This window comes from Myiozetetes cayanensis, unplaced genomic scaffold (genome assembly GCF_022539395.1).
Source record: "Myiozetetes cayanensis isolate MyiCay16 unplaced genomic scaffold, myiCay2020 scf1, whole genome shotgun sequence".
Classification (NCBI taxonomy): domain Eukaryota; kingdom Metazoa; phylum Chordata; class Aves; order Passeriformes; family Tyrannidae; genus Myiozetetes; species Myiozetetes cayanensis.
This window is the reverse complement of record NW_026086604.1, coordinates 89,570,966-89,594,182: the sequence shown is the minus strand read 5'-3', so window position 1 is coordinate 89,594,182 and position 23,217 is coordinate 89,570,966. Positions and strand designations below refer to the sequence as shown.

The 23,217-nt window shown below is 36.4% G+C and overlaps 1 protein-coding gene across 2 annotated transcripts in view; it reads right to left on the bottom strand.

Moving 5' to 3' along the window:
• Positions 1 to 23,217, bottom strand: part of RANBP9 (RAN binding protein 9) — a 40,433-nt gene that overhangs the window by 11,301 nt on the left and 5,915 nt on the right. For both annotated transcript variants that reach the window (XM_050321086.1, XM_050321078.1), the window contains exons 2-6: positions 19,771 to 19,882; positions 7,824 to 7,876; positions 5,915 to 6,082; positions 2,824 to 2,846; positions 656 to 840 (exon numbers count right to left, since the gene is read on the bottom strand). In XM_050321086.1, the coding sequence (XP_050177043.1) occupies positions 656 to 840; positions 2,824 to 2,846; positions 5,915 to 6,082; positions 7,824 to 7,876; positions 19,771 to 19,882 (541 nt within the window). The remainder of the gene's footprint in view (positions 1 to 655; positions 841 to 2,823; positions 2,847 to 5,914; positions 6,083 to 7,823; positions 7,877 to 19,770; positions 19,883 to 23,217) is intronic.

Below are 23,217 nucleotides of genomic sequence, written 5' to 3'. Positions count from 1 at the left end.
AAGAACTTCTGAATGTAAAAAACCTTCTCTAAAAAAACATGAATTAATTAAAGAACTCTACTTGAAAGTCAGAGATTTCTGTGCAAGTCAGACAAAAGTAATTCACTTAAGAGCCAGTATCTTCTTCAAAACTGTACAGAAAAATCAATGTATAACTTTATTATGATGACTTTTAATAAAATTATTCATCACCCAAAAGCAGAGTCAATTCAAATATTAACTGTTAATTTTCTTTTTTTCTCATTAGATACACTGAAGTGAAATTTCTTCACAATAAGTTTTTGTTTTCACCGAAAAAATATAAAGATGCAAAGTCACAACCACCGTTTTTTCCCAGAAGCATAATTAGGCACAACTTAGCCTGGCATGTGAAAGGCTGAGAATGCAAAGGGAAAATTCCAGAGCCCAGAGCATTGAAACTGCCCAATATAATCACAGCAACTTTTCTAAACTCCCCAATCCACATTAGGTAGGTCAAATCAGAACAGAAGTCTTACACTCACAGTTATAAATTCCAAATTAACAACACAGACAACTCTTCCACTAATTTTTAATACTATCTATCATTTTTTGCAGAAGGCAATAGATGAAATGTTTTAAAGGTCTCTGAAATCATGAAACTTTTTTTTTAAATGAACAATATTCAAAGTCTTACTTCTGAATCATTGTTTGCCACTCTCCTTCCCGATCTCCTATTGGAAATCTGTCAATTTGTGCCTGAATTTTGGTTCTCCATTCTCGCATATAGTCTTCAATATCAAATACAAAGGGGTGTTGTCCAAAATTAGCATCCACAACCTCTCCTGGTGTTTGAAGCCCTACTGTAGGGTACAAGTTTGGCTGCAAAAAAAATTTTAGTTAGTTTTTTTCCTCTTATCCTAAGTTCCCCACTTTCTGTGGGTTTTTTTCATCTCTGTAATAATACCCCCACTGCTACTAGTAGTGTGAATAGCAAAATACCTCTGGACAATCTGTCCAGCAGTAAAAGCAGCTTCTGCCAATACAGCAATACAATGACTGATTAATTTTATTCCCAGTGGTCATAATTTTTTTTAGTTTGAAAGAAGAAAGACCGATCATTCTAGTCAGAAAATTCATATTTTAAACTGTGCTAGAGTTTACAACATTTGGTTTCAATTTTACAAAATATTAAATAACCATTTTTTGTGGATTTTTTAAGACCAGTTTTTTTCTTTTAAAAAGAGAACAAAAATTAAACTTACAAAGTGGGCCATTTTCCTTTTGGGGTGAAATAGTTAAAACATCGCTGAATTTTAGTGGTAAGAACTGACAGGATAGAAAACTCAATAGCCTCAAAGTCCAAGTGTAGCGCCTAAAAAGAACTGTAACAGTGCATTGAAGTTCTCGTGAATTCCTGGACTTGTATCTAGAAAGAGACTTTAAAGCATTTATTGTTGTCTCAGTTTTACTTCCTGCTTAGAGATTAGGTCTCCATTCAAATTTGAAATACGCCAAATATGAGAAAAGTAAATATGAGAAAAGTAAAATCTGCCTGTTGGGATTAAGGTAATTTTTCTTAAAAGCAACGACCACCTCAGCAGTGGCAATGCAATCAATTGGGTGAATGGGGGGGGGGGGTTGTTGCTGGGGTCTTTTGTGGGGGATTTTTAAAAAAAAATGTTAAAAATTATTTATGAATACATCCACATCATATTTACAGACAATGGTTGTACAGTATAATGGTATGCTGATCTACAGAACTATATGCTAAGTAAATTAAAACAATCAGAAAGAAGCTATTAACATGCAGGTGAAATGAAAGAAAAATACTCTATTTTCAAACCATGCTCAAGCCAATCTTGCCTCTATTTTCACACATACACCTCTTTTTTTAATAAGCATTGCTCATAGTGTTACCTAATCTAGTCTAATCAACAAAGCAGAAATCAGAAATCTTTTAATGAGATGAAAACAATCAATTCTAATGAAGAGGGGTCCAGCTTCACACTTCAGATTGTAGTGTCAGTTTTGCTGGGCTGGCACTATATGCTCGCAAGGAGCCCTGCTAGCATCCCAAAGATCCAGGACAGTGGCAGTGGCTTCCTGCACAAAACATTCAACCCTGTGGCAGGACTAAGGTTCCTTGGGTTACTGACTTCATTTTTCTTTTAATATCTGTCCTTGCTTCCCACAGCCACAGCAAATGGAGTAGCTGGTCAGATGTATGTGCATCACACACTGCACCTTAACCAGATTAAATAAGAAATGAAGTGGATGAGAAAAAAAAAGAAGCAAGTACAGTATTGTGCCTGTATCAGTAGCACAGGTAACACATACCAATTTCAAGGAAAGCATAATTTAATTGACTCAAAAGCTACAAGACTTCAGATATATGCAGTTTTCTTTTAAAAAATTAATTTGCTATGTTTGATCTTATGAAGCAAATATTTTGAAAATCAGGCATCAAGCATGAATTACAGTGACCACGTCTCAAACAGCCATGCACTATGTGTATGCACAACACGTTGGTGTTTAATATAGCTTTGACTTTGTATGTAGGGTTTGAACATGTTAAAGTATATAATAACTAGTTGTATGTATTATTTTCTCCTAAAACTTCCATTAGAACTGCTTGTTAAAAACCTGAAAAGGAAAACCCCTCATAAAGGATTGGTGTAGAACAAAAAACCTTCTGCTTCAGTTAACAAATCACCACTGAAGTGATGAAGAGAAATATCTAATATTAAACTGGTTAAGAAAATTATCATTGTATTTCCAAGAAGCATAAGGTAAATGCCAGTTTGATCTGAAATATCTGCTTATAGTACAAATCAAAGCTGTTTGAAAATGCACTTATCTTACCGGTAAATCTGTGAAAGCGATGCCTGTAATGAAGAGAAAATAAAGATTAATTTCCATCTGGATTCTAGCCTCATTTTCTTATTATATGTTCAAAAAACTCACCCAAAGCATCTCAGAAATAAGTATGGTGAAATCCACAATACTTAAGTAAAACTCATGTTTTTAAGTAATAAAGGGCAGTATTTGGCAAAAAGAATCGTCATTCAAAACCACTCAATCTGCCCTTAATTTTTGCAAAATAGGGCATAAGATTTAACAAACATCATACACGTATGCAGATTAGAAAGTATGAAAATTCTAGCTACATATTAAACATAAGAAGAAAGGTTAAGAATATCTGAAGATACTTTTCCACTTGTATGTCTTGATGCTGCAACATCAAAATTTAATGGCGTCTCTTCTTGATTGCTATCACTGTTCTTCGTAAATACTCACGATCTTTACACAAGCAGCACATGCCTACAATACTCCAAATCAGCCTGGTAAATGTTCCACTCTAATCCATGCCAGCATGTTTTTGTTTTCAAACAGAAGAGCTTAATATGTTGTTACATAATTACAAGCATCCATCTACCGGAAAACCAAGGGAGTGATTTTGCTGTCTCAGGATTAGAGAAACATCTGACCTCTATACACCTCAGGAATTTCAGGCAATTTCAGGGGCCAGGAAGCTTTCAGTTAAAAAATAAATATTGGGAATCACCTTCTGATAGCCAAATAACAGCAATATTTCATAATTTCCTTTATTGTTGCGAGTATTTATTAATTTATTTTTTTTTTACAAATGCATAATTATTCCAATCCACTTATCCCTTCGAACTCTTATTTATTTTGTATCACTGCCTTTTCAAATTTAGGATGAAAACAAAGCTTTTAATCTTTTGTCCTAAATTCCACCCCTGTTTTCAATCTCCATTCTTCATCAAGATTTCAAATCTCAGAAGCATCTGGATTCCTTACTCGTATCTTCGAGACAAAAGGCTGACACACAGAGTCAATCTCTTTCTTTCCATCACATCTCAGAGCTATCATTTTATTTATTACTTGTTCTCACCCTAACTTTTCCTAAGCTATTACTACTTTCTCTGTTTGGCACATTTTAACATCCAACCTGCTCTTTTCCAAAATAGCCATGGCTGTTAGGCATGACAGATAAATGACAACTGAGTGATATGCAGGAACTGGGGGCTTGGGGGGAAGTTGGTTCTGTGCGTTGTTTTGTTTTTTTTTTTTCAACCCAGGATTTCAAACTTGCATGAAAATTGCTTCGCCCTTTTTGTAACATCAAATCTTAGGCCAAGCAAGAGATTTCCTACACTTCAGAGCACAATCTATGGCCCAGAGAAAAAACATAAATGTCCTCCAAGTCATGATCACATAAGAATTATGGACAACCAGCAGCAGTAACAACTCAGCAAGACAGCCAAAATTTCTGATTTTTTTTTTCCCCACTCAACACAATCAATTTTCCTCTGTCAGAAATTCAAGCTAGCAAAGCCCACAACAGCAGAAAAGCTGTCAGATTTCCTTCTGAAATCCATGAAGTGTTTGTCAGACTCTGTCTATGACAGATGACATTTTATTAGCTTGTCCTCACCTATGCCATTCTGCTCTTTAAAAACAGATTGTAATCACTTGCAGTGTTATTTCACAGTTGGCCTAATCCAGTCTGCTTTAAGTCTTCCACTGAAAAAGAGGGTTCTGCTCTTCCCTTGTAGCCCTTTCAAGAATGTGACCATAAGGGTAGTCAGAAAACTAGTGTCTCTTTAGTTGATCAACTGATCCAACCTTCCTGCAGGCACACTGTTGCTAATTTCAGGAAGGGAATAAGTAAGATGACCTTTCTCTCTTTAACCCAGCTAAAGATTAAGGCAAACATGAGCCCATTATCTTCTACTCGGACATACCCTGCAACAGGGTCAAATGAAACAACTCCACAGTGCCCTAGGGGTCACCTACTGCCCTAGGTGTCAAGATAATGAGTCCAGGTATACAGACTCATTCAACTTAGAAGGAACATTAAATCATGATAAAATAGAATCCCAGAAGTGATTACTTGGAACTGACCTCAGAAGACACCTAAGCCCTGCTCTGAGAAGGGGCAGGAAAACTACAAAGTCAGATGTGTTTGCTCAGGGCAAACAAACTGGCAGTCATGTTCAGAGAGACTAGGAAAATAATTTAAACCATGTCCTGCCCCTTACTACTTTCCAAACCTTCTTCATGTTTGCCAGTGTGAGAAAATAGAACAGCAACTTTTATCTCAATAAGTTCTTATTTCATTTCAAGCTACTCTCTCTTTTCCTTATCACATTTCTACCCATGACAAGAGCCTTATTCTTCTTTGGGCTTTATCCCTTCAAAATTCCTGTTCTGCTCAGCACAACTTCAAGATTTCTTCCCAAGCCCCCTCTCTCTCTCCTAAATGCAGGAAGTGAATGTTTTTCTTTTTAATTTTACACTGTATCTTCGCTCATTAAATTGCATTAAGGAACTGAAATAGATATTCCATCAAAATTTTTAACTTTACCCATTCCTGACATCTCCAAACTCAAAATTATCTTGCAGTGTTGCTTAATACTACAATTTACCACAAGAATTCAAAGGATTTAATTTTAGAATGACTTGTATAATTTATGGCTTTAGCCCAATTGTGAATGACTCCAGACAGGGAATCCAAAAGATACTGTTCTCCAACATATGGTCAAAATAACACCCATCCAATGTAAGGTTTTAGTGAAGGCTAGGTGTCCCCAGTACAGCAGAAATTAATTTTAGCTATATCCACCTCCCTCACTATCTATTACCTTATAAACATCAAGCATTATTTTTAGATTTAGTAGTGGAGTTAATTAATGCAGATCCTGTGGAATGAGATGTTATATTAACAAATCCTCCAAAACGCACAAAGAAAGTTAATGTAAGTGGCACACAAGAAATTATTCTTCCCAATTCCTTAATTACTTCATCGATTATCAAGCTATCAAAAGAACAACTCAAACAAACACTTTGCTCCTGGCATGAAGAGAGTTTCATATTTACACAGACTTGGAGACATCCTGCTATCTTTAGTGGTAATATTTCTCCATACCCAAGCTGTGTCCGTTCTTTGTGTAGAAGCAGGTGTTATTGATAAGGTTGACACAACAACCAATGACATCGCCCGTGGTAAACGTTGGGCCGTAGGGCTGTCCAGTTCCAGAGGAACAGAATGAATGTCCATCATCTCCATGGTAACCATATGAATGTTTATCCCAACCTAGAGAACAAAAGCATTTTCAATTTATTCGCTTCCTTTATTAATGAATAAATTAAAGACTGTGCAAAGCTGGTATAGTCTAACCAGGTTCATATGGTTAATTAATATGCTCAGCTTCCTGCTTTCTAAGATTTCTTATCTAAGAAATCAGTATAATTCTAAAAAATGACAACTTCTTTTATCAAAATGGCTGAACAAGTAATTCTGTTTGTAGTACATAACAGATAATGCAAATTCAGATAACACATTTTTCTCTTTAAATGAACGTACAAAATTACCAACACCAAAAATATAATCAGCTACAATGTTGAAATTTGAAGAGCTATATACAGATCTGACATGTCCCAGCAAAGCAGTGAAGATTCTCCTGTTCTCCCTTTCATTTCGCAAAACTATGGCTACCATATGTCATAATCAGATTCTTCCTGGCTAAACCCCAAACATGCATCTCTGGGGAAGCACATTTCTACTCCCGATCATTCTCAATGACTGTTCAGTAGCAAGCAGCCTCTGCATAATAACAGAATCTCTAGACTTAAGAGCCACTATCTTTGCTGCCCCTAAAAATTAAACTAAATTAAACGAAAAGGAAAAAATTATCAATACAGGTCAAAGTCACAGTCAGGAGTAAATCTTTATGTATGCAAATACGGTGCTGATTTTGCTGGTGAAGAAGCTGCAGAACCTCTAAGAAGCTTCAGACTATTACAGTACTCAAGGAAATTCACAGCAAGCAATTTTAGTCTGCAATCATTTAAAAGTACCTGTCTACACTCTCCACAACTCAATACTGAACTTTTTCTGTCAAGTTGATGCCTAACAGGTTAATTTGAAAGTATTTTCCACATTTAGACCCTTAATCTGTATAATCTGTAGATTCAGCTAATATGACATTAAGCATCTCCCAGTAAATTAAAGATCCCAAATTATTGTAGTTACTTTGATTGGTAGTATCTTTAATTATTTGCAATGCATCCTAAATCATACTCAAAATAAACAATGCCACCCACTAATAATCCCTTAGCTGGGCTCACAGTGTAACTGAGACTGCTATCATTGTAAGAAACTTTATGAGAACAGTCAGGTAAAAAAGTTACAATGCAATGCTCTAAGGTCAATTCAACATAATTTTATACTTCGACAATTTCAAAACAGTTGGTTTGTTTTTGTTTTAGAGTATTTTTTACACATTTAAAGATCTATTTAAAAAAAAAAAAAAAAGGCAACATTTACACTCACACAAAAGTTCTGTGAGTGTTACACAGAGATACTGCAGGCAATTGTTAACAAGACTGTCCCTGACCATGCAGGTCAATGGAACACTCAAAACTGAAAACTACACTACACACCCTCACTTACTAAGGTTGGAAAGGTAACTATACAGAAACTGCCACAGAAGAGCTCACTCCATGTTTGTCAGAAAGTTTTTATCACATCTTTATTGCTAGAAATCCAGTTTACAGAGCATGGAAATCTGTAGCTTCATTTTTATCTGGAAACATGATAAAAAATTTAAAATGTATTTGTTTGTTAAAAAGTATCTGCATAATGTTATAAATAACACTAACAGTTGGGAAGTAGTACAGGAGTAAATGCACTTCTAGCTGCAAGTGTTACATAACTCCAAAAGCAGATACACGGAGGTGTCATGCTACACTCTATTGCTTACCAAAACCTTCCTGTCAAGGTGAAGCATATTTAAAAAAACCACAGTTAACTGATGTAAGTAACTGAAACATACCTGGTAGTCTGTTCATGTTCACACCCTGTGCCGAAAGCCCAATTCCCATGTAACTGAAAATGAAAGAACAAAAGAAATGTATCTGTCCCTTACAAAAATAAGTATGTATGTGGGGCACTGCCCAGAAACACTGTGCTGACTAATCATACACCAGTTAAGCTGCTGAGAGGTCATTTAATAGTGGCAGCTGAATTCTAGCTATATGGTTTAATATATATGCTTTGATAAAGACAGATTCTATGTCTATGCTGGAGGTAAGCACAACTTTCTTCTCTTTTCAGCATCCTGGGTTATCAATGGAGAATACTGGTATTAGCCATAATATTTAAAGCACCAACAAAGAACGACAAAGGCCATGCCTTATTTTGAAAGTAGGGGTAAAGCAATACACATACCAATTTCATCACCTTTAACATACCTAAATGATGTTTTGCAGACAATCGGGAAGGAGTAATTTTATAAAATACATGCAAAACTTTGCATTATTCCAGCAGTAAAATGCATCCTTGCACAGCACTGATGAAAAGATCACACTAGAACATTAAAGGTCTGTATCACAGAGCAGAATGCTATCTTTAGAAATGTACCGGCAGTGTTACTTAGCTGTTGGCAAACTGATGGCAAACCAAAGAGGGGAAAATATTTCTACTACACTAACCAGTAGTCTGAAGTCTAAACAACTCATTGCTAGGTCAATCAAGTCCAAAAGTCAGCTTTACAAAAGATGGTTTTAATGAAATTAGTGTCCAGTACAATTGTTAACAATTTAGTAGCAAATACTGAGAAGTTGAAATGAAGAATTTCCTCCCTGCCCCCCCCCCAAATAACACTATTAGAAGTTAGCAAAATCAAATTTGCTTGTTCCTTAAGCAAAACTAATGTCATGACCAAGACAACAGGAGTACAAAAAGAGAAACAGCAAAATGAAAAGCTAGGTTTTCACCATTCCCTCACTGCCCATAATAAACTAGCACCCCCAGATCAACTAAAGAAAGCATCTGAAAACCACCTCACATGCCTTAGTTATCAAAACATTCAAAGCATTTTGACACTAGTTCACATCAGTGACATAAATTTGTCATGAAATAATAAACTGTAAGAAAACAAAATATTCACCCATGGCAATCTGAGAATAGTTTAAATCAACAAACATGACCTTTGTACTGCCATCTCATAAAATGCAATTTTTAAGCAGCTATTCCGCTTAGAAGTACAGGTTAATCAGCTATTTTAAATACATTTCACATAGAATGAAATTGAGCAGGAAATTTCAGAAGTGATATGCTTAATTGTGTACTAGGCTTTCTGCTTTTTCTATGGACCACTTCAACAGTTCCCTTACCTGTTTCTATGTCTGATAAAAAAAAGCCCTACTCTGGTAATTTCTAATGTATAGTAGCATCTTCCTTTCCCTCAATATACCATCTTGAAATGGAACATCAGAACCACATATAGCAGATATTACATTTAGAGATACTGAAGAGCTGAAGAAAAGGGCAACAAATAAAAAGATTAGTCTTTGCTGCATTGCTAATTATATTACTGAGGCTCCACTGCAGCAGCAGATTCAACAAAACAATTATAAATGAAAGTAACAAGTGGAAAATCCTTGATTTTGTCTTAAATGATAAAGGCAGAATTGTTATAACTACAGTCTGGAGTTCAATGCATGAAGGATACCCATGCAAAGACTGAAAATCTCTTGTTATACACCCTCCTGTTCAGGAGACCTTATTAAAGAAATTACATTTATTTTTAAAAATAACTTCAGATAATTTAAAGAACTCCCCCAACTGCAAAATGCCTTTCAGCACAAGTCATATTAAAACACCCTTCATCCCAATCAAAGCTGTGTTTCAGTAGTCTTACAGAAACAAGATTAAGGTTACACAAAAATGTAAAATGCTAAATAATCATTACCTAGGCAACATTTTGGTACCACCTGTTTCTTCTCTCCCTTAGGTATCTTAACTTCCAAGCCTCCTTTTAAATTCAGTAACAGTTGTAAACACAGACCCACTGTATTTAATACAGCTGGGAACAAGGATTCTTTACCCACAGGCAATGACCAGAAGGCACTAGGCACTGACATCTCAGTAAGAAGCTGGATTCAACAGTATATATTTTTCTCTGGGATTCACTTACATCTATTTGCAATGTTAACACCATTTCATCAAGGACAATTGCTAATAATAGAAACTTCAGTGTTAAGATAGATTAAAGCATGTCAAATAATTAATAAATTTACTATAGACATCTTTCACAAGGCAAAAGGAATACCTACAATTTATACTTTGGAAGTGAGTGAAATTAAAGACTCAATTAATTATTTGCTATAGTTGATAGATAGAGAACCTCATCCTAGTTCAACTAGATTAGTACACTATAAATTAAGGGGGAAAACACTACCATGACAGATAAGCTTTAAATGCTCTAAAATTTAGCAACAGGAGTTGTATTTATGCCAAACCACTACACATAACTTTCTTTCCTCTTCCTCACACCTGTAAGCTTCACAGGCTTAAAAAGTCCTTTTTGTTTGTTCTTTGAAGACACAGGAGACGTCAGTCATTGCTTCAGTGGGAGGAATTACATAAATTGTCCTCCCATTTGCTGGTTAAGGTTCACATTTCACACATCTCAGAATCAGGAGAATAATGGTGGCAGAGATATGCATTTAAGTTTTCCTCCCTTAGTCTGTGATAAAAATGCAGGGCAGCACAACAAGCAGCCCAAGTGCAATGGCAGGCCCAGAATGTTCTCAGTCAGGTCACGATACATTTCTTCCTGTTCTGTCACATGAGTAGGGCTCATCTAGGAGATTGCTACAGACAGAAGGAACAGGTCCACTTAGACTGTGTCAGGCAGTAAGACCTGTCCTTCAGAAATGGAGGTGTTAACAGCTGGAAGCAGCACGCTCAGTCCATCCTGTAGCACCTTCCAAAAATGGACATGACACTGAGTGGTTTGGGAGACCAGTGAGGGTGAATAATGGTGTGGTTCTGACACCGCTTCCCTTATTGCTTCCCTCAGCACCTGAGGCCTGTCCCTCGACCTCAGTTCCCCACCCACAAACATCCCTGGCTGCTGCAGTGGGAGGATCATTTGCCCAGGCAAACCAAACAAAGTGGCCTGGGACCCATTTTATTAAGTAACCCCTCTGAGCAACTTCAGTTCCACTGGTTGCTACTCATCAACTCATTAAAGTGCTCAAGTCTTACAGGAGCTCCTAAAATTACAACCAACCACTCATGGATCACATGAAATCCACCCATGAGAGACTGAAATAAGAGACTATAGCTGGAAACCAATTTAAAGTGCAGCCAAATTGTCATTAAGCACCAAGAAAGCAAGTGCATCTTAGAGAGTCTTGGTTTTTCATTTCAAATTGTATTTACTTTTGTTCCAGTTCAATTAAGATATAGATTACGATTTTAGTATCTCAGCACATCTTCTAGATTACATTTCACAAACAGTAATACAGAAATTTTTAGAATACTACAAAACTACAGAGTTTAAAATTTGCTAAAGATTTAATTTTTTTTGCCACAAAGTAAAAGAGAAAATGTCAAAAAATACAGCCACTACGGTACCTATTTTTTTCCTCTAACACATACTGAAAAGCCTAGGCTTCTCTGCACAAGCAGCAAGCTCACAATATTTTTTTTTACCTCAAGTATCTTTCTAGTCAGAGAGCCTAGTCAAAAACTCACATTTTTGCTGGAGCCTAAAGTTTCTACTTGGAATAGACTAAATGTGAGAAGTAAAAGAAAATAGAGCCAAATAGAAGGAAAATAGCAATAAGAGATGGTACAGAACTGCAGACTGCTAAAAGAGAAATTAAAAAACCCAGTAGCTCATATAAAAGATATACAACTCTGATTTTTATTTATAACTGTTCCACTAGAACTTTTAGCCACTGTGTTGAAGGTATAAGGAAGATCTTTTGATATAAAAGTTGATAATAATCAGAACTTAAGTTAATTATATACTATCTTGTCCATTCCATAAAGAGGAATACAGAACCTCAAACACTATACCAAATCACAGGTACCTCAGAAAGCTTACTAGTAGCTAAAAATTTAAGTATTAAATAACCACTTCTCTAGTTAAAAAAAACAAAAAAATTCATGCTGTATTTAGAAACACAAGTAAAATAATTGATCATAAATTTACATAATTAAAAAACCCACAAAAGCCTTCCTACTACAAAGATTTCCTTACTAACACCTGCTATCTGCAAAGAGTCAAATTCCTTCTGACTTTCATTGTGCTTATATATTCAACTGAAGGCCTGAGGAACTGCTACATGATGCTTTAAAAATAAACTCTTTTGGTGTTGAAGAAAGTAAGTAATCAACGTGGTATCTTACCCCCTACATGTTATATACATTTAAAGAAAGTAACTTTAATCATACAGTGTTAAAACCTAAGTTACCACGATATCTGCATGGAACCTGAGCCCAAGCACTAACAGATGTCTTCCTCCATATACAGGACAACTGAAAACATCCTAATGTTTTGAATGCATCAACTAATAAGAAAGGTAGAATTAATACTCTGAAAAAAAAAATGTTGGGTACACAACAAGTGCAGTTTATTTTACCATCAAGTTTGTACCTCAAAGAGTACAACCAGAAAAAACTGCAATGTCTGTAAGAACATAAGTGATCTTCTATAGGGCCTTCGCAACTGACTTGCAAAGACATAAAAGGTTTGAATAATGTTCTCTTATAGCTTTCTTCACTGTCTTCACTGACTCTATAAGGTCAGAAATACAGCACACTAAAAAGGTACCTACATTTTATCTTTAATATAGTTACTCTGCATTAAAATTTTGCAGAAATATGCCAATACAAGATCCTTATTGTCTGCACAATCACAACAAAAAATGAGACTTTAATTTTTTGTCTATTTAAATATTTCAAAGTATGCCATGGACAGTTTGAGTCTTTCATTTCAAATTGAAAACAAGTTTAATTTTAAGGAATATTTCCAAGGAAACAGTATTTTGAACATGATAAACTCAGGTTTCAGATTGATACAGTTCTTCATAGAGAGGGAAAACCAAAAATAAATCAGGTAGTCATCTTGCATAGTGCTAAAAACTGTTAGTCCTGTAATGTTTCGCTTGTGATTCCTGTAACATTCCTAGAAATAGTCTCATTTATTGACATCCCTCTCACTTTCTGAGGTTGCACCATTTCATCCTGTGACACTTCTCCCTAAGCAGTAAAGCCTTTCTGGGGACCATACTGTCAGAAAAGAACAGCTGCATAGAAAATAAGATAATGTAAACATGGGCTACACTAAAGTTATCATCTATACACTATGTGAATGAACTTCAAAAGTAAGAAATAACATAAAAGACTTTGCAAGAAGCAGGGACCAAGAAATGAAATATATTCTGTTATCTTTCTTTTTAAAATAGAAATCTTGATTTGTAGCAAACACCAATAAAGAAACAAACCTCAAATAATCCTCTTACATGTTTAGTTTCTGTTCATATCTGTCAACTGTCTGGTCTCATGCACTCAGGTAAAAAATTAATTACTGCTACAGTTTAAGAAAAGATAGACTTGCTGACTCATGACCCAATCTCTTCTTGCAGCTGCTAAAATTCAAATGAAGACACTAATGAAAGAAAGATACTTCAGATTTTAATCAGAATCTACTCTATACGCAAGTGCACTGCTAATAATGCAGCCAGACCTGCTTATATGTAAATAGAGACTGACTGAAGTTTGCACGTTCTTTTAACAAAAGCCTATTCTTGTAACAAATAACTGCTGAGGACATATCAAAGCTATAAAAATAGGTCTTGAGATTGCACAAACTTTTCATATTACATTATCAGTGTACAAAACAAATACATACCAACCAGCAACTGACTATGTTCTATATTTTGTTTCTTGGTTTATGTTTTTGTTGTGAATAAGAAAACGGATATACTGAATGCTAAAGGAAAAGACAGCTTACTGCAACTGAAACAATGTACCATGAAAAAGTATGGATTCTGCCTAAAGAGCTATGCATTCAAGCTCTAGAAGACAACCAAGCACTTGTATTTCACAAACATCACTAAAACATGCTAAGACAGCTCAGGCTAAACCATAGGTATAGATGTGTCATGAAAACTCAAACTTAATTCTCATGGTATTTTTGAACTGGATAGTTTTTCCTTTTTTACTTCTCCACCCACTTCAGCACATATACAACACACAGTACAAGATACTGACAAAGCAACGGATGCCATGCTTGTACATCCAGTGTTAAAAACCAGGCACACTGTAACAGGTGTCTAAAGCCTTATTAACGCTGTTTCACCAAAAACACACTGATTACTTGCATGAGTCGTTGTACTAACGTTTTGGTGCAGAACATTCAGCAGAACTTGCACATGCACTATGAAGCATGCCCGTGAGGATCTGCATGAGTACCACCACACCACAGACTAAACAACCACGCTTGCAGAAGTGTGCTATCTGCTAAAAGAATACGGCCTTTCTAAACTTAGCTTTCATTATTTTCATTGTTTCTTCTATACGGTTTACCACTTCTAATTCTTGTTTTCATTCCTCTTTTAAAAAAAAGTGTGGATGTTCAAGGACAGGTTCAGTGGGGCTTTGAGCAACCTGGTCCAGTGGAAGGTGTCCCATGGCAGGGGGACTGGAAGGAGATGATCTTTAACCATAGAACCCATTCTATGATTCTGTGATTTTGCATTTTAATCATACATCTTCCTCAGCTGTTCTCAAAGCACTGAAGACTGTTTAGAAGTAAATGGCATTACTATCATTTGCCCATTCTTAGTGATAGCATTTACAAATCAATGAATAAGAATGAACAGAAATTCAAAACACTGAGGATAAAAGCATTTTCCCCACAAGTTCATTTTCCTTGGAAAACAAACAGACAACAAGTCTCTTCTGGTGAAAGACTTAAAAAGCCAAAAAGCTGTATTTAAACTAAAATTAAGTGGGCATAAGCTAGTACCATGACCAAAGTAGCATTTCCATCCTCCTGGGCCCAGATGCTTGTTTCTGCCCCAAGTTTCCGTCTCTTTTGCTGCCATAGCTACTTATGAAGTGAAACAAACAGCCATGCTGGGGAATAAATCTGGATGAAAACTAACTCATTCTTGAGGCCAACTTTTGGAGCACGCCTTACCCACTCAATTTTACCATGAAGCTGACACAGTCACAAACTGGGAAAAGTGACATGAACTCAATGAGCATTCAGGGACTGCTTCATCTTGTGGTGACATCAAACACAGTCTTCAAACTACAGTTTAGAGTAAGAATTGCAAACATTACAGAAACATTACCGTGACTGGAAATTAAGAGGTTAATTACAAAACCAACAAGCCTAAGACTGAAATTCATGTAGAAATGGATGATCGCTTGGTAAGTCATACACACATAGATGTTTATAACATAAAATAATGAAAGCTAGTTTGCTTCTGAAAGCCAGGTAGGCCAGTGGATACCTTGAGAGTGCCACTTGGAAAGCAGAACCAGATTCTGCTCATGGCCAGTATGAAATGCCAAACAATGCAAACCTAAGCTTACAACAAAGCTCACAGATTCTCAACTGAGAGAGACTATAGATGAGACTTCACCATTAAAGAAGGACATCAGTAGCAAAAGCAGAAAGTTTCTGCACTTCTGTTTACATGAACTATGATGGAATCACACAAGTATCTTTAGTTGTGTAAAAGAGGGAAGTGCTAATTGGTAGCTAAAATAAAATATTAACTGGGAGTCTGTAATGTAGGTGCATTACTGCTTTACATAAGACAGATGACCAAAGTATGTAAAAGACTAGAACAAATCAACTCCATAAAAAGTAGCATCAGAAAACTGAAATCAAGATCTGAGAGCGAGAGTGGAAAAAGTCTCATTTGGAGTCTCATTACCTAGCTAGGTAAGAAAATGGCTATTCAATTTTTTTGCAAAGTGAGGAAACAGTACCGTATTGTACAGATTTAGAGACTAAGGCTTACATCTCCAGATCACAGGAATAGGTCCACAGGACTTAGCACACCCTTGTTCGTTCCCATTCCTAGACTGTCCATGTAGTTTGCTTTAATTAAGATCCTATTCTGGAAGTTTAGATGAAGCTAGAGTTCTACGCAAAAGGTAACAGTCTGCATACCTCACTCCCTTGAGTATTGTATTAAGAAATTACAGAATAAAAACTACATATGTTACTTCCCGTTCTCTGATTGATCAATTACAAATGAGGGCTGCAGTAAGCAGTTAAAATGGTTTAATTTAAAACTAAATCTCTTAGGTACCCCATCTGTGGCCAGAATTTTTGACACATATTATGTATTTATTTTGAAATTAACTGGACATTTTAATAGAGATGCAGATATAATCTACTGCAGTTAATAGTCTCCTTCCTACCATGCTTCCTAATCAACACCTTGGAACTGTTCCCCATACTTACACCCATTACTCATCTACTGTTACCATCTCCAATCGCTCACATCACTGTCCACAATGTTCCATTAGATGCCAAACAAAACAAAGCAAAAGAGTTTAAAAGGAGAATACAAATAAATAGAGGCTCTTAGACTACAAAAGACAACATGAAATTAAGAAAGCAAACTGAAGAAATAAAGAACAACAGAAAATATTTGAAAAGCAACATGACGGTTAGCACTTTTAACAAGGATTTAAAAATAATTATTTAACATACGTATAATATAGCTGAAGTAGAACTTAGAGGACTTCTTGTGTCAAATACTGTACAAATACCAAGACAGTTTCTGTTTGAATGATATTTCAACCTTATTACTTTTATTGGCCTTATGCTCACTTCCCTTTTTCTCATCTGTTACCATCAATTGCTGCATTACCCTATCACACCACACTGATCAAAAAGCACCTTCACTCTTCATTTGCTCTGCAGCACCAACCTCCATACCCAGTTCTTACTTCCTAGCAAAATTTTTTCACACCTTCTTCACTGTGTTCATAATGCCCTAAAAAGTTGGTCATGAACTTTGCAAAATTAACATGTTATGCACCTTCAAGACAGTTACCTCCCCCAAATACATTAAAGAATTTACTGATCTAGGTCATTAGTACGACAAAGCAAGTGCTGTTCTCGCTCACGGACTGCCACAACAAGCCATACCGGAAGCCATGCCATATCCATGCCCTAAGCTAAAGTGCTGCACTTCTTTAGAGAAGAAGAATTTTTGTGATTGCCCTGCAACTCTGAGATATGCAAGATCAGATTCCAGGAGCAGCACCACCAAGTGCTACAGTAGCACAAAAAATAAATCTGCTGGAGTAGGTTTTTAGTAAAGGTTTTTGATGATTTAGGGCAAGTCATGCTAAGTAGAGAACACAAGCAAGAATGCTGTAGACTTACTCATATTATATAGTAGTACATGGACTAAAAACTTTTAGCTGAGTTTATTAAAAAAAAAAAATTAAATATAAGCAGTAAAGGCTACTACCAACGGGAACTCTAAAGTATCTATTAAACACTACTAAAGTATCAATTGTCATTTATGAAAGTTGGAAGCTGTACTTCAGCTTGTAGATAGATATCTGGGTTGCCCCAGGTAGGCTAGGATTTAAACACTACTATAACATACAGCTGTAGCGCTTCCACAGCTAGGCTCAGACCTTGAGAACAGATGATTTTGCAACAGTAAGGCGTTTTAGCTAATTGACCTCTTAGTTACATGGTGGTGTTCTACAGATATGGTCTTCCTGAACTCTGTTCCCATTACCAGATGCCACATAAAGGAGAAAAAAAAAGTACCTGAAGTAAGCCAGGTGAAGCACAACTGACAGTGAAATGAACTAATAAACCCTATCAGACACAAGCTGGTTTCTATAGTCCTACTTCTATTTCTCTGCAATAAATTACCCAAATTATTTATTACAGAAAAATGTATTAGTTTGAATGTAATGTAACGCTGAACTGTAAAACATTCATCTTGCATCTCATCAAAGATCACTTGGATCTGGAAAGAGGGTGTAGAGATACACACATCCAGTGAGGTTCCACATGTTGACTCCTGGTCTTTATGAGCCTAGCTAGATTTGGCTTTGGTTCTGTGCACAGTATTTCCCAGCATCTATACTATCTTATACAACGAAAAAAATTAACATCTCAGCTCATTATACAGTTAATGTTTCATAAAGTGACACTAAAAAGGTCATAAGGATGAAGCAGGGACAAGGTAGTATGTATTATCATTAACTGAGAAAAAGTACCCTCCATTTTTTAGGCAATCTCAGCAGGCAACTTCATAAGTCTTAGCTATGTACATCTCACAAATAAACATTTAAACAACAAAACCTTGAAAAAAATTACTCAGAGGTGTTTTCCTCTCTTGTAGGATTCCCCTGATTGCTCTACTGAATTAAAAATCACTAAAATTGGGCACAAATATCTAAGGTAAAGTGTTAGAGGAGCTATGTAAAATGACATATACACAGACATTTTTTGAAATCTACTGCTTCAAAAAAGGCAGTTTCCAAACTAAGCAGGCAGAAACCTATTTCAAGAAGAGATGAACATCACTAGCAGATCACAGTAAGAACTTCTCCTTAACTGCCAGCACCAGGGCAATTTTTTTAAAAGGTTCCTAAAATTAAAAAAAAAAAAAAAAAAAAAAAGCTCAACACAAAAAGCATTTCTAAAATTGATAGCAAAATATTACTTGAAACACTAATGCCTATAATTTCCATTTAAAAATAATTAGATCTTCACAGTGTGACAAAAATAGCTATAGATGTAAGTTTTTCATAGCAAAGAAATCTACCACAGATAACTTCTGGGAACAGAAATAACAACAAACTCATAAATGCCCCTACAAAGCAGCAGCAGTGAGAGGCTATTCTTTTCAACATATCTCTATACAGTACTGTAAGCAAAACAAAAAAGTTTAAATACTGCTTATGACTTACAGAAGGCTTGTGGAACACTGGGAAAATGAAAGAAACAAACTGCAGCAAGACAAAGAAAAGACAGAGGTCCTGAATTTCATCCAAAGAGCTACCAAGTCTTTCTTTTCTCTCAATATCTATTTTCACAACAGGACATAAGCATCTGCAACATGCTTGTACAGTACCCGGAACAGGGACATTCAGTCCTGACTAGAACCTTGAAGTAGAACCAGACAATATACTACAGCACATTGGAAAGAAGCACTGCTTTGCTAGTCCCACACAGCCAACACAATCAGTGTGTCAGGATTAAAGCACACACTCTATCAAAAGCAGTGCAAGATGAATTAAGGTGGTTTAGCAAGGATTTCATTAGCACTTCAAGACCTTCCCAGATGAGATTGTATCTGCCCCAGTAGAGTTAAAAGCATGGTATCCCTTGTGCTTCAACAGATTCATAGTTCAGATGGATTTCAGGAAGCATCAGCTTCTTACTTATCAACTCCTCCTCTTTCCTTAGGGTGACAAATTCCCAGACACCTGTTCAGAACATTACCCTTTATTTTTATTACTGTTCATCAACATGCAGCCTTAAGAATAACTTTCTGTTTCAAAATGGATATGACATCCATGAAAAGGCCACAATGAAGTGGGTAGGTTGGTCTGCTGCATACCCTAAAATCGGGCTAAAAATTACATGAAAGTCTGTAAATCCATACAGCTAAAAACACAACACTTTTAAAGGTAAGAAGAGGGTCAAACCATGATTATTCAAACACTAACTTTTCGTCAAATTAAAAATGAGATGATGTTATGATATTTATTGCGTACACTGATTTGTGGACAATAAATACCACTCTCTTAAACAACCAAATATAAGATTGCAACTTCTCAAGAATAAGGAATCAAGCTATATAAAGCCATAAAACATGAAAATATGTTTTGATACCAAAGACATCCCTTCACTGAAAGAAAGATGGTGTGAGACAGTATTTCACGCAATAGTTAATAACGCACTCAATGCTTACCCATCTCTTCCCTTACTGACAATTTTAACTTCGAAATAGTATATGCCACAGGCTGCAGGTATAGGATGTGTAGCTCGAACAGAAGCAGCATCTTTTGGAGTTTTTCCATGACCTGAAAAACAATGACATTCAAAACTCAACAAAAATGTATATAAAATAACTGCAGAAGGTATGCAAGTATGACTCAAAGGTATGCATGCCAACTACTCAAAACAAAGGGCTTATGTAATGTAATGAGCAAAAAATACATGATATTCTAATCAGCCTCATTTTTATGCTAGAAGATTTTCTTCCAACATTAAGTTTTCATTGTAGGCACCTGTATTGCAACTAAGCATGCTATGAGAAGTTCTGGATATAGTATTCTATAAGGTCCAACAATTATTTGAAAGGAAACCAGAAAAAAGTTTCACCACTGTAAATTACATACTGGACAAAAGCCCCCCTGGGTTTGAAAGAATGGTATATTTCTCAAATGCACAGGTCTTACTCATTTTTATAGACTGGATTAAACAATCTAATTATAGATTAAACATGAGAGTTGAATCTAATACTTAGTGCTTCTGACTCTACAAGTTATTTAAGATACTTTAATTCTAATGTCCTTCAGAATAAACATCAGTCATTACACAGAACATACTACTCGTCATTGATTTCCACATTTTGAATGTTATTTCAGGACAGCATTAAATGTTACAGCCTGCAGCTGAGTTCATGCAGCTCATACTCCTTTTTCTTTCAAAGCTCACAACATATCAGCTCTGCCACAAGAAGAATGCCCAGTGCCAGCTCTTGTCTACTCTCAGGATTTTCAGCCTTTAGGCTGGAGAGCCACTTGCACTCGACTACGACTAACTCTTCTGAACGTGCCACCCTCTTCAAAGCCCTTTGTTCCAAAGGCAACTTCGAAGAAGGCTTTTGACTGTATGACTTGTTATAGCAACAACCTTTTCAAGCAAGCTCAGTGTCTCCCAGGTGAAGATCACACAGGGCATCATTCAAATGGTTTTAAAAAGCAAGCTGGAAAGTATTTTGGATCCTGGCAAGAGATAAGGTAATTCAGTAATATGGCAACCAGGAACAGACTGTCATTGCCACAAGAATAATTCACACAGATCCCATGCCTACCTCTCCATGTGGATCTGTGGCACGATGAAAAGTGCTGCCTATTTTGAGTGTGCTGTACAAATCACTTGTGCTGCAGCACTCCAGCTGTCATCTCCAGTCCAGACAAGGAGGCCTACTGCACCTGCATAGCAATTGATCTGCATATGCAAAAAACCCTACAAACAAACATGCTCCTTCCACAAGCATTATCACTGAACTACTACTGTTTAGGCTCAGATTAATCCTGTCTGAGGTGCAGCAAGTCAGGTCACACAGCAAAGAAGAAATTGCAGGAGAATGACAGCACAGGTAGCCAGAAAGATCAGGCCCAGCTGGCCTACAGTACTGAACCTGTAAACACAGAGGAGGGTCAGGTACTACCCTGCACTGCACCTCCAAGCACAGAGGTCAGGCACTAACCTGTACAGACCCTCTAAGCACAGAAATCTCCAGTGTAAACACTCATAAAACAGTCAATGCTTATCAGCCTGCAGAGCCAGCACCAACCAGCTCCTAACAAATGGCATACGTTCAGCCAGGGAGAATTCTTACCATGGCTGCACCTGCAATCAAAACTTTATTAGCATATATGAATTCTTCACTCACTGAGATTAGGTTTAACCTAAAGAGTTTTTCTGATGTAAAGGAGTTCACCCCAGTGTGCTACTAATTTAAGGCAATTGGCCAACTATTACTTTCCTGGGTGCAAATCCAATGTCCACTTCAATGTGTCATTATTATTACTAAATATTTTGTACAAAAATCCTTCGGTCACCTCATAGGTTTTACAATGTTAAGCTTACTGCATACCTTCTGCATATTGATTTCTGAAGTCTCACGTGAGGAAAAACCACTCACTTTCTCCTCCCTACACAAAACAGTGTACATGTTTTATTGCTCACTACTTTTCAGCTATTTCCTCAGGTTGCGACAACCAAGATAATAATTAAGTACATGATCTTAGAGCTTCCATGGGTTTGCTTGGTTTTCAAGTGCTGGCAGCTCACTATTTAGCTAGTATAAATTAGATGATTATTCCTAACCATGCAGAAATCCTTCAGCTAAAAGGCCAGAACATTAAACTCCTGAGATATTCCTTAAATTCAGATAGGTCTGATTAAATGATGCATTAGTTTAGAGGAAGGTAGGGGGAATGAAAAATACTTTCCTTTTAAATATCCTTAGGTTTTTATTTTTAAATAGACTGCAAAGAAGTTCCCCTGGTTACTCTATGCACTTGACAATCTGTGTAGTTTCAGTCTGAGTCACTCTCCTTATTTGGCAAAGTCTTCCACAAAGAAAAAACTAAAGTAGTAGGAACTAGCCAAATATTATTGAAAATGTACATCTATTACCCAGCAGACTTTGCTTTGTGAAATCACAATCTAAGTGTTTGGAAACAATACCTATTTAAAGTATTCTTAGTACCTCTTCCTGAAACTCCCCTTCTCTCATCCCCTTCCCAATTCAGGCAGCTATTTGCAAGGACATACCAGGAACCAGATTGATTAGCTGATCGGGCTTTAAGAAACCTACCAGATTTTTTTAAGCAGCAGATCAGTTCCTTGATCCAGTTCACAACACAGCCACACACAGCTGTCACACTGCAAATAAGAGGTCAACATAGGGGCAGAAGTAACAGGATACCTCACCAGTATTGCCAAACACTTCATGTGGTGAAGCAACATGCTTGGGGAAGTCAGTGCCCAGAACTACTTTCATCCCATTAAAACAGAAGACACCCTAAATTTAGAACTGCTGTCCTTTTAATATAATCTCCTGTGAATCCCATTTTACTACTTGAGTATACTGCTTGTATTTGTAGTTACATACAATTATTATGTCTAACAGAAAATTCAGTATCATCTAGCAGTTAAATACTTTCAGATATTCCAATCTCTACATCATTTAAACATGGAATTTGAGACTTTCAGTACCACCAAGCTATCCTGGATTATGTGAGGAGTTCAAGAGACACCAGTTATCAGCCAGCTTTAAAACAAGAAAAGGCTCTTTACAGAACAGGCAGTTGAACAGCAAAATTTCTTATCAAAGGATACTACAGATGTTTGTTTATGAGGACACTAGGCAAGTTTCTAGAAAAGAAGTTAACTGAGACACTGCCTTGAGCTCAAGATGTCCTTCAGCTTAAAATGGCTGGAAACCGAGATGGGAAACACACATACACCCATATATGCCCAAGATGTTTTTAGATTTTTTCACAGGCACTCACTTATGACCACTGTCACCAATGGGACTCTGAGTTGCCCATTAGCTTGATGTTTTAAACTGCTGCCACATTATTTGGTAACCTGAATCCTCACTTCCTTGCCTCTGAAT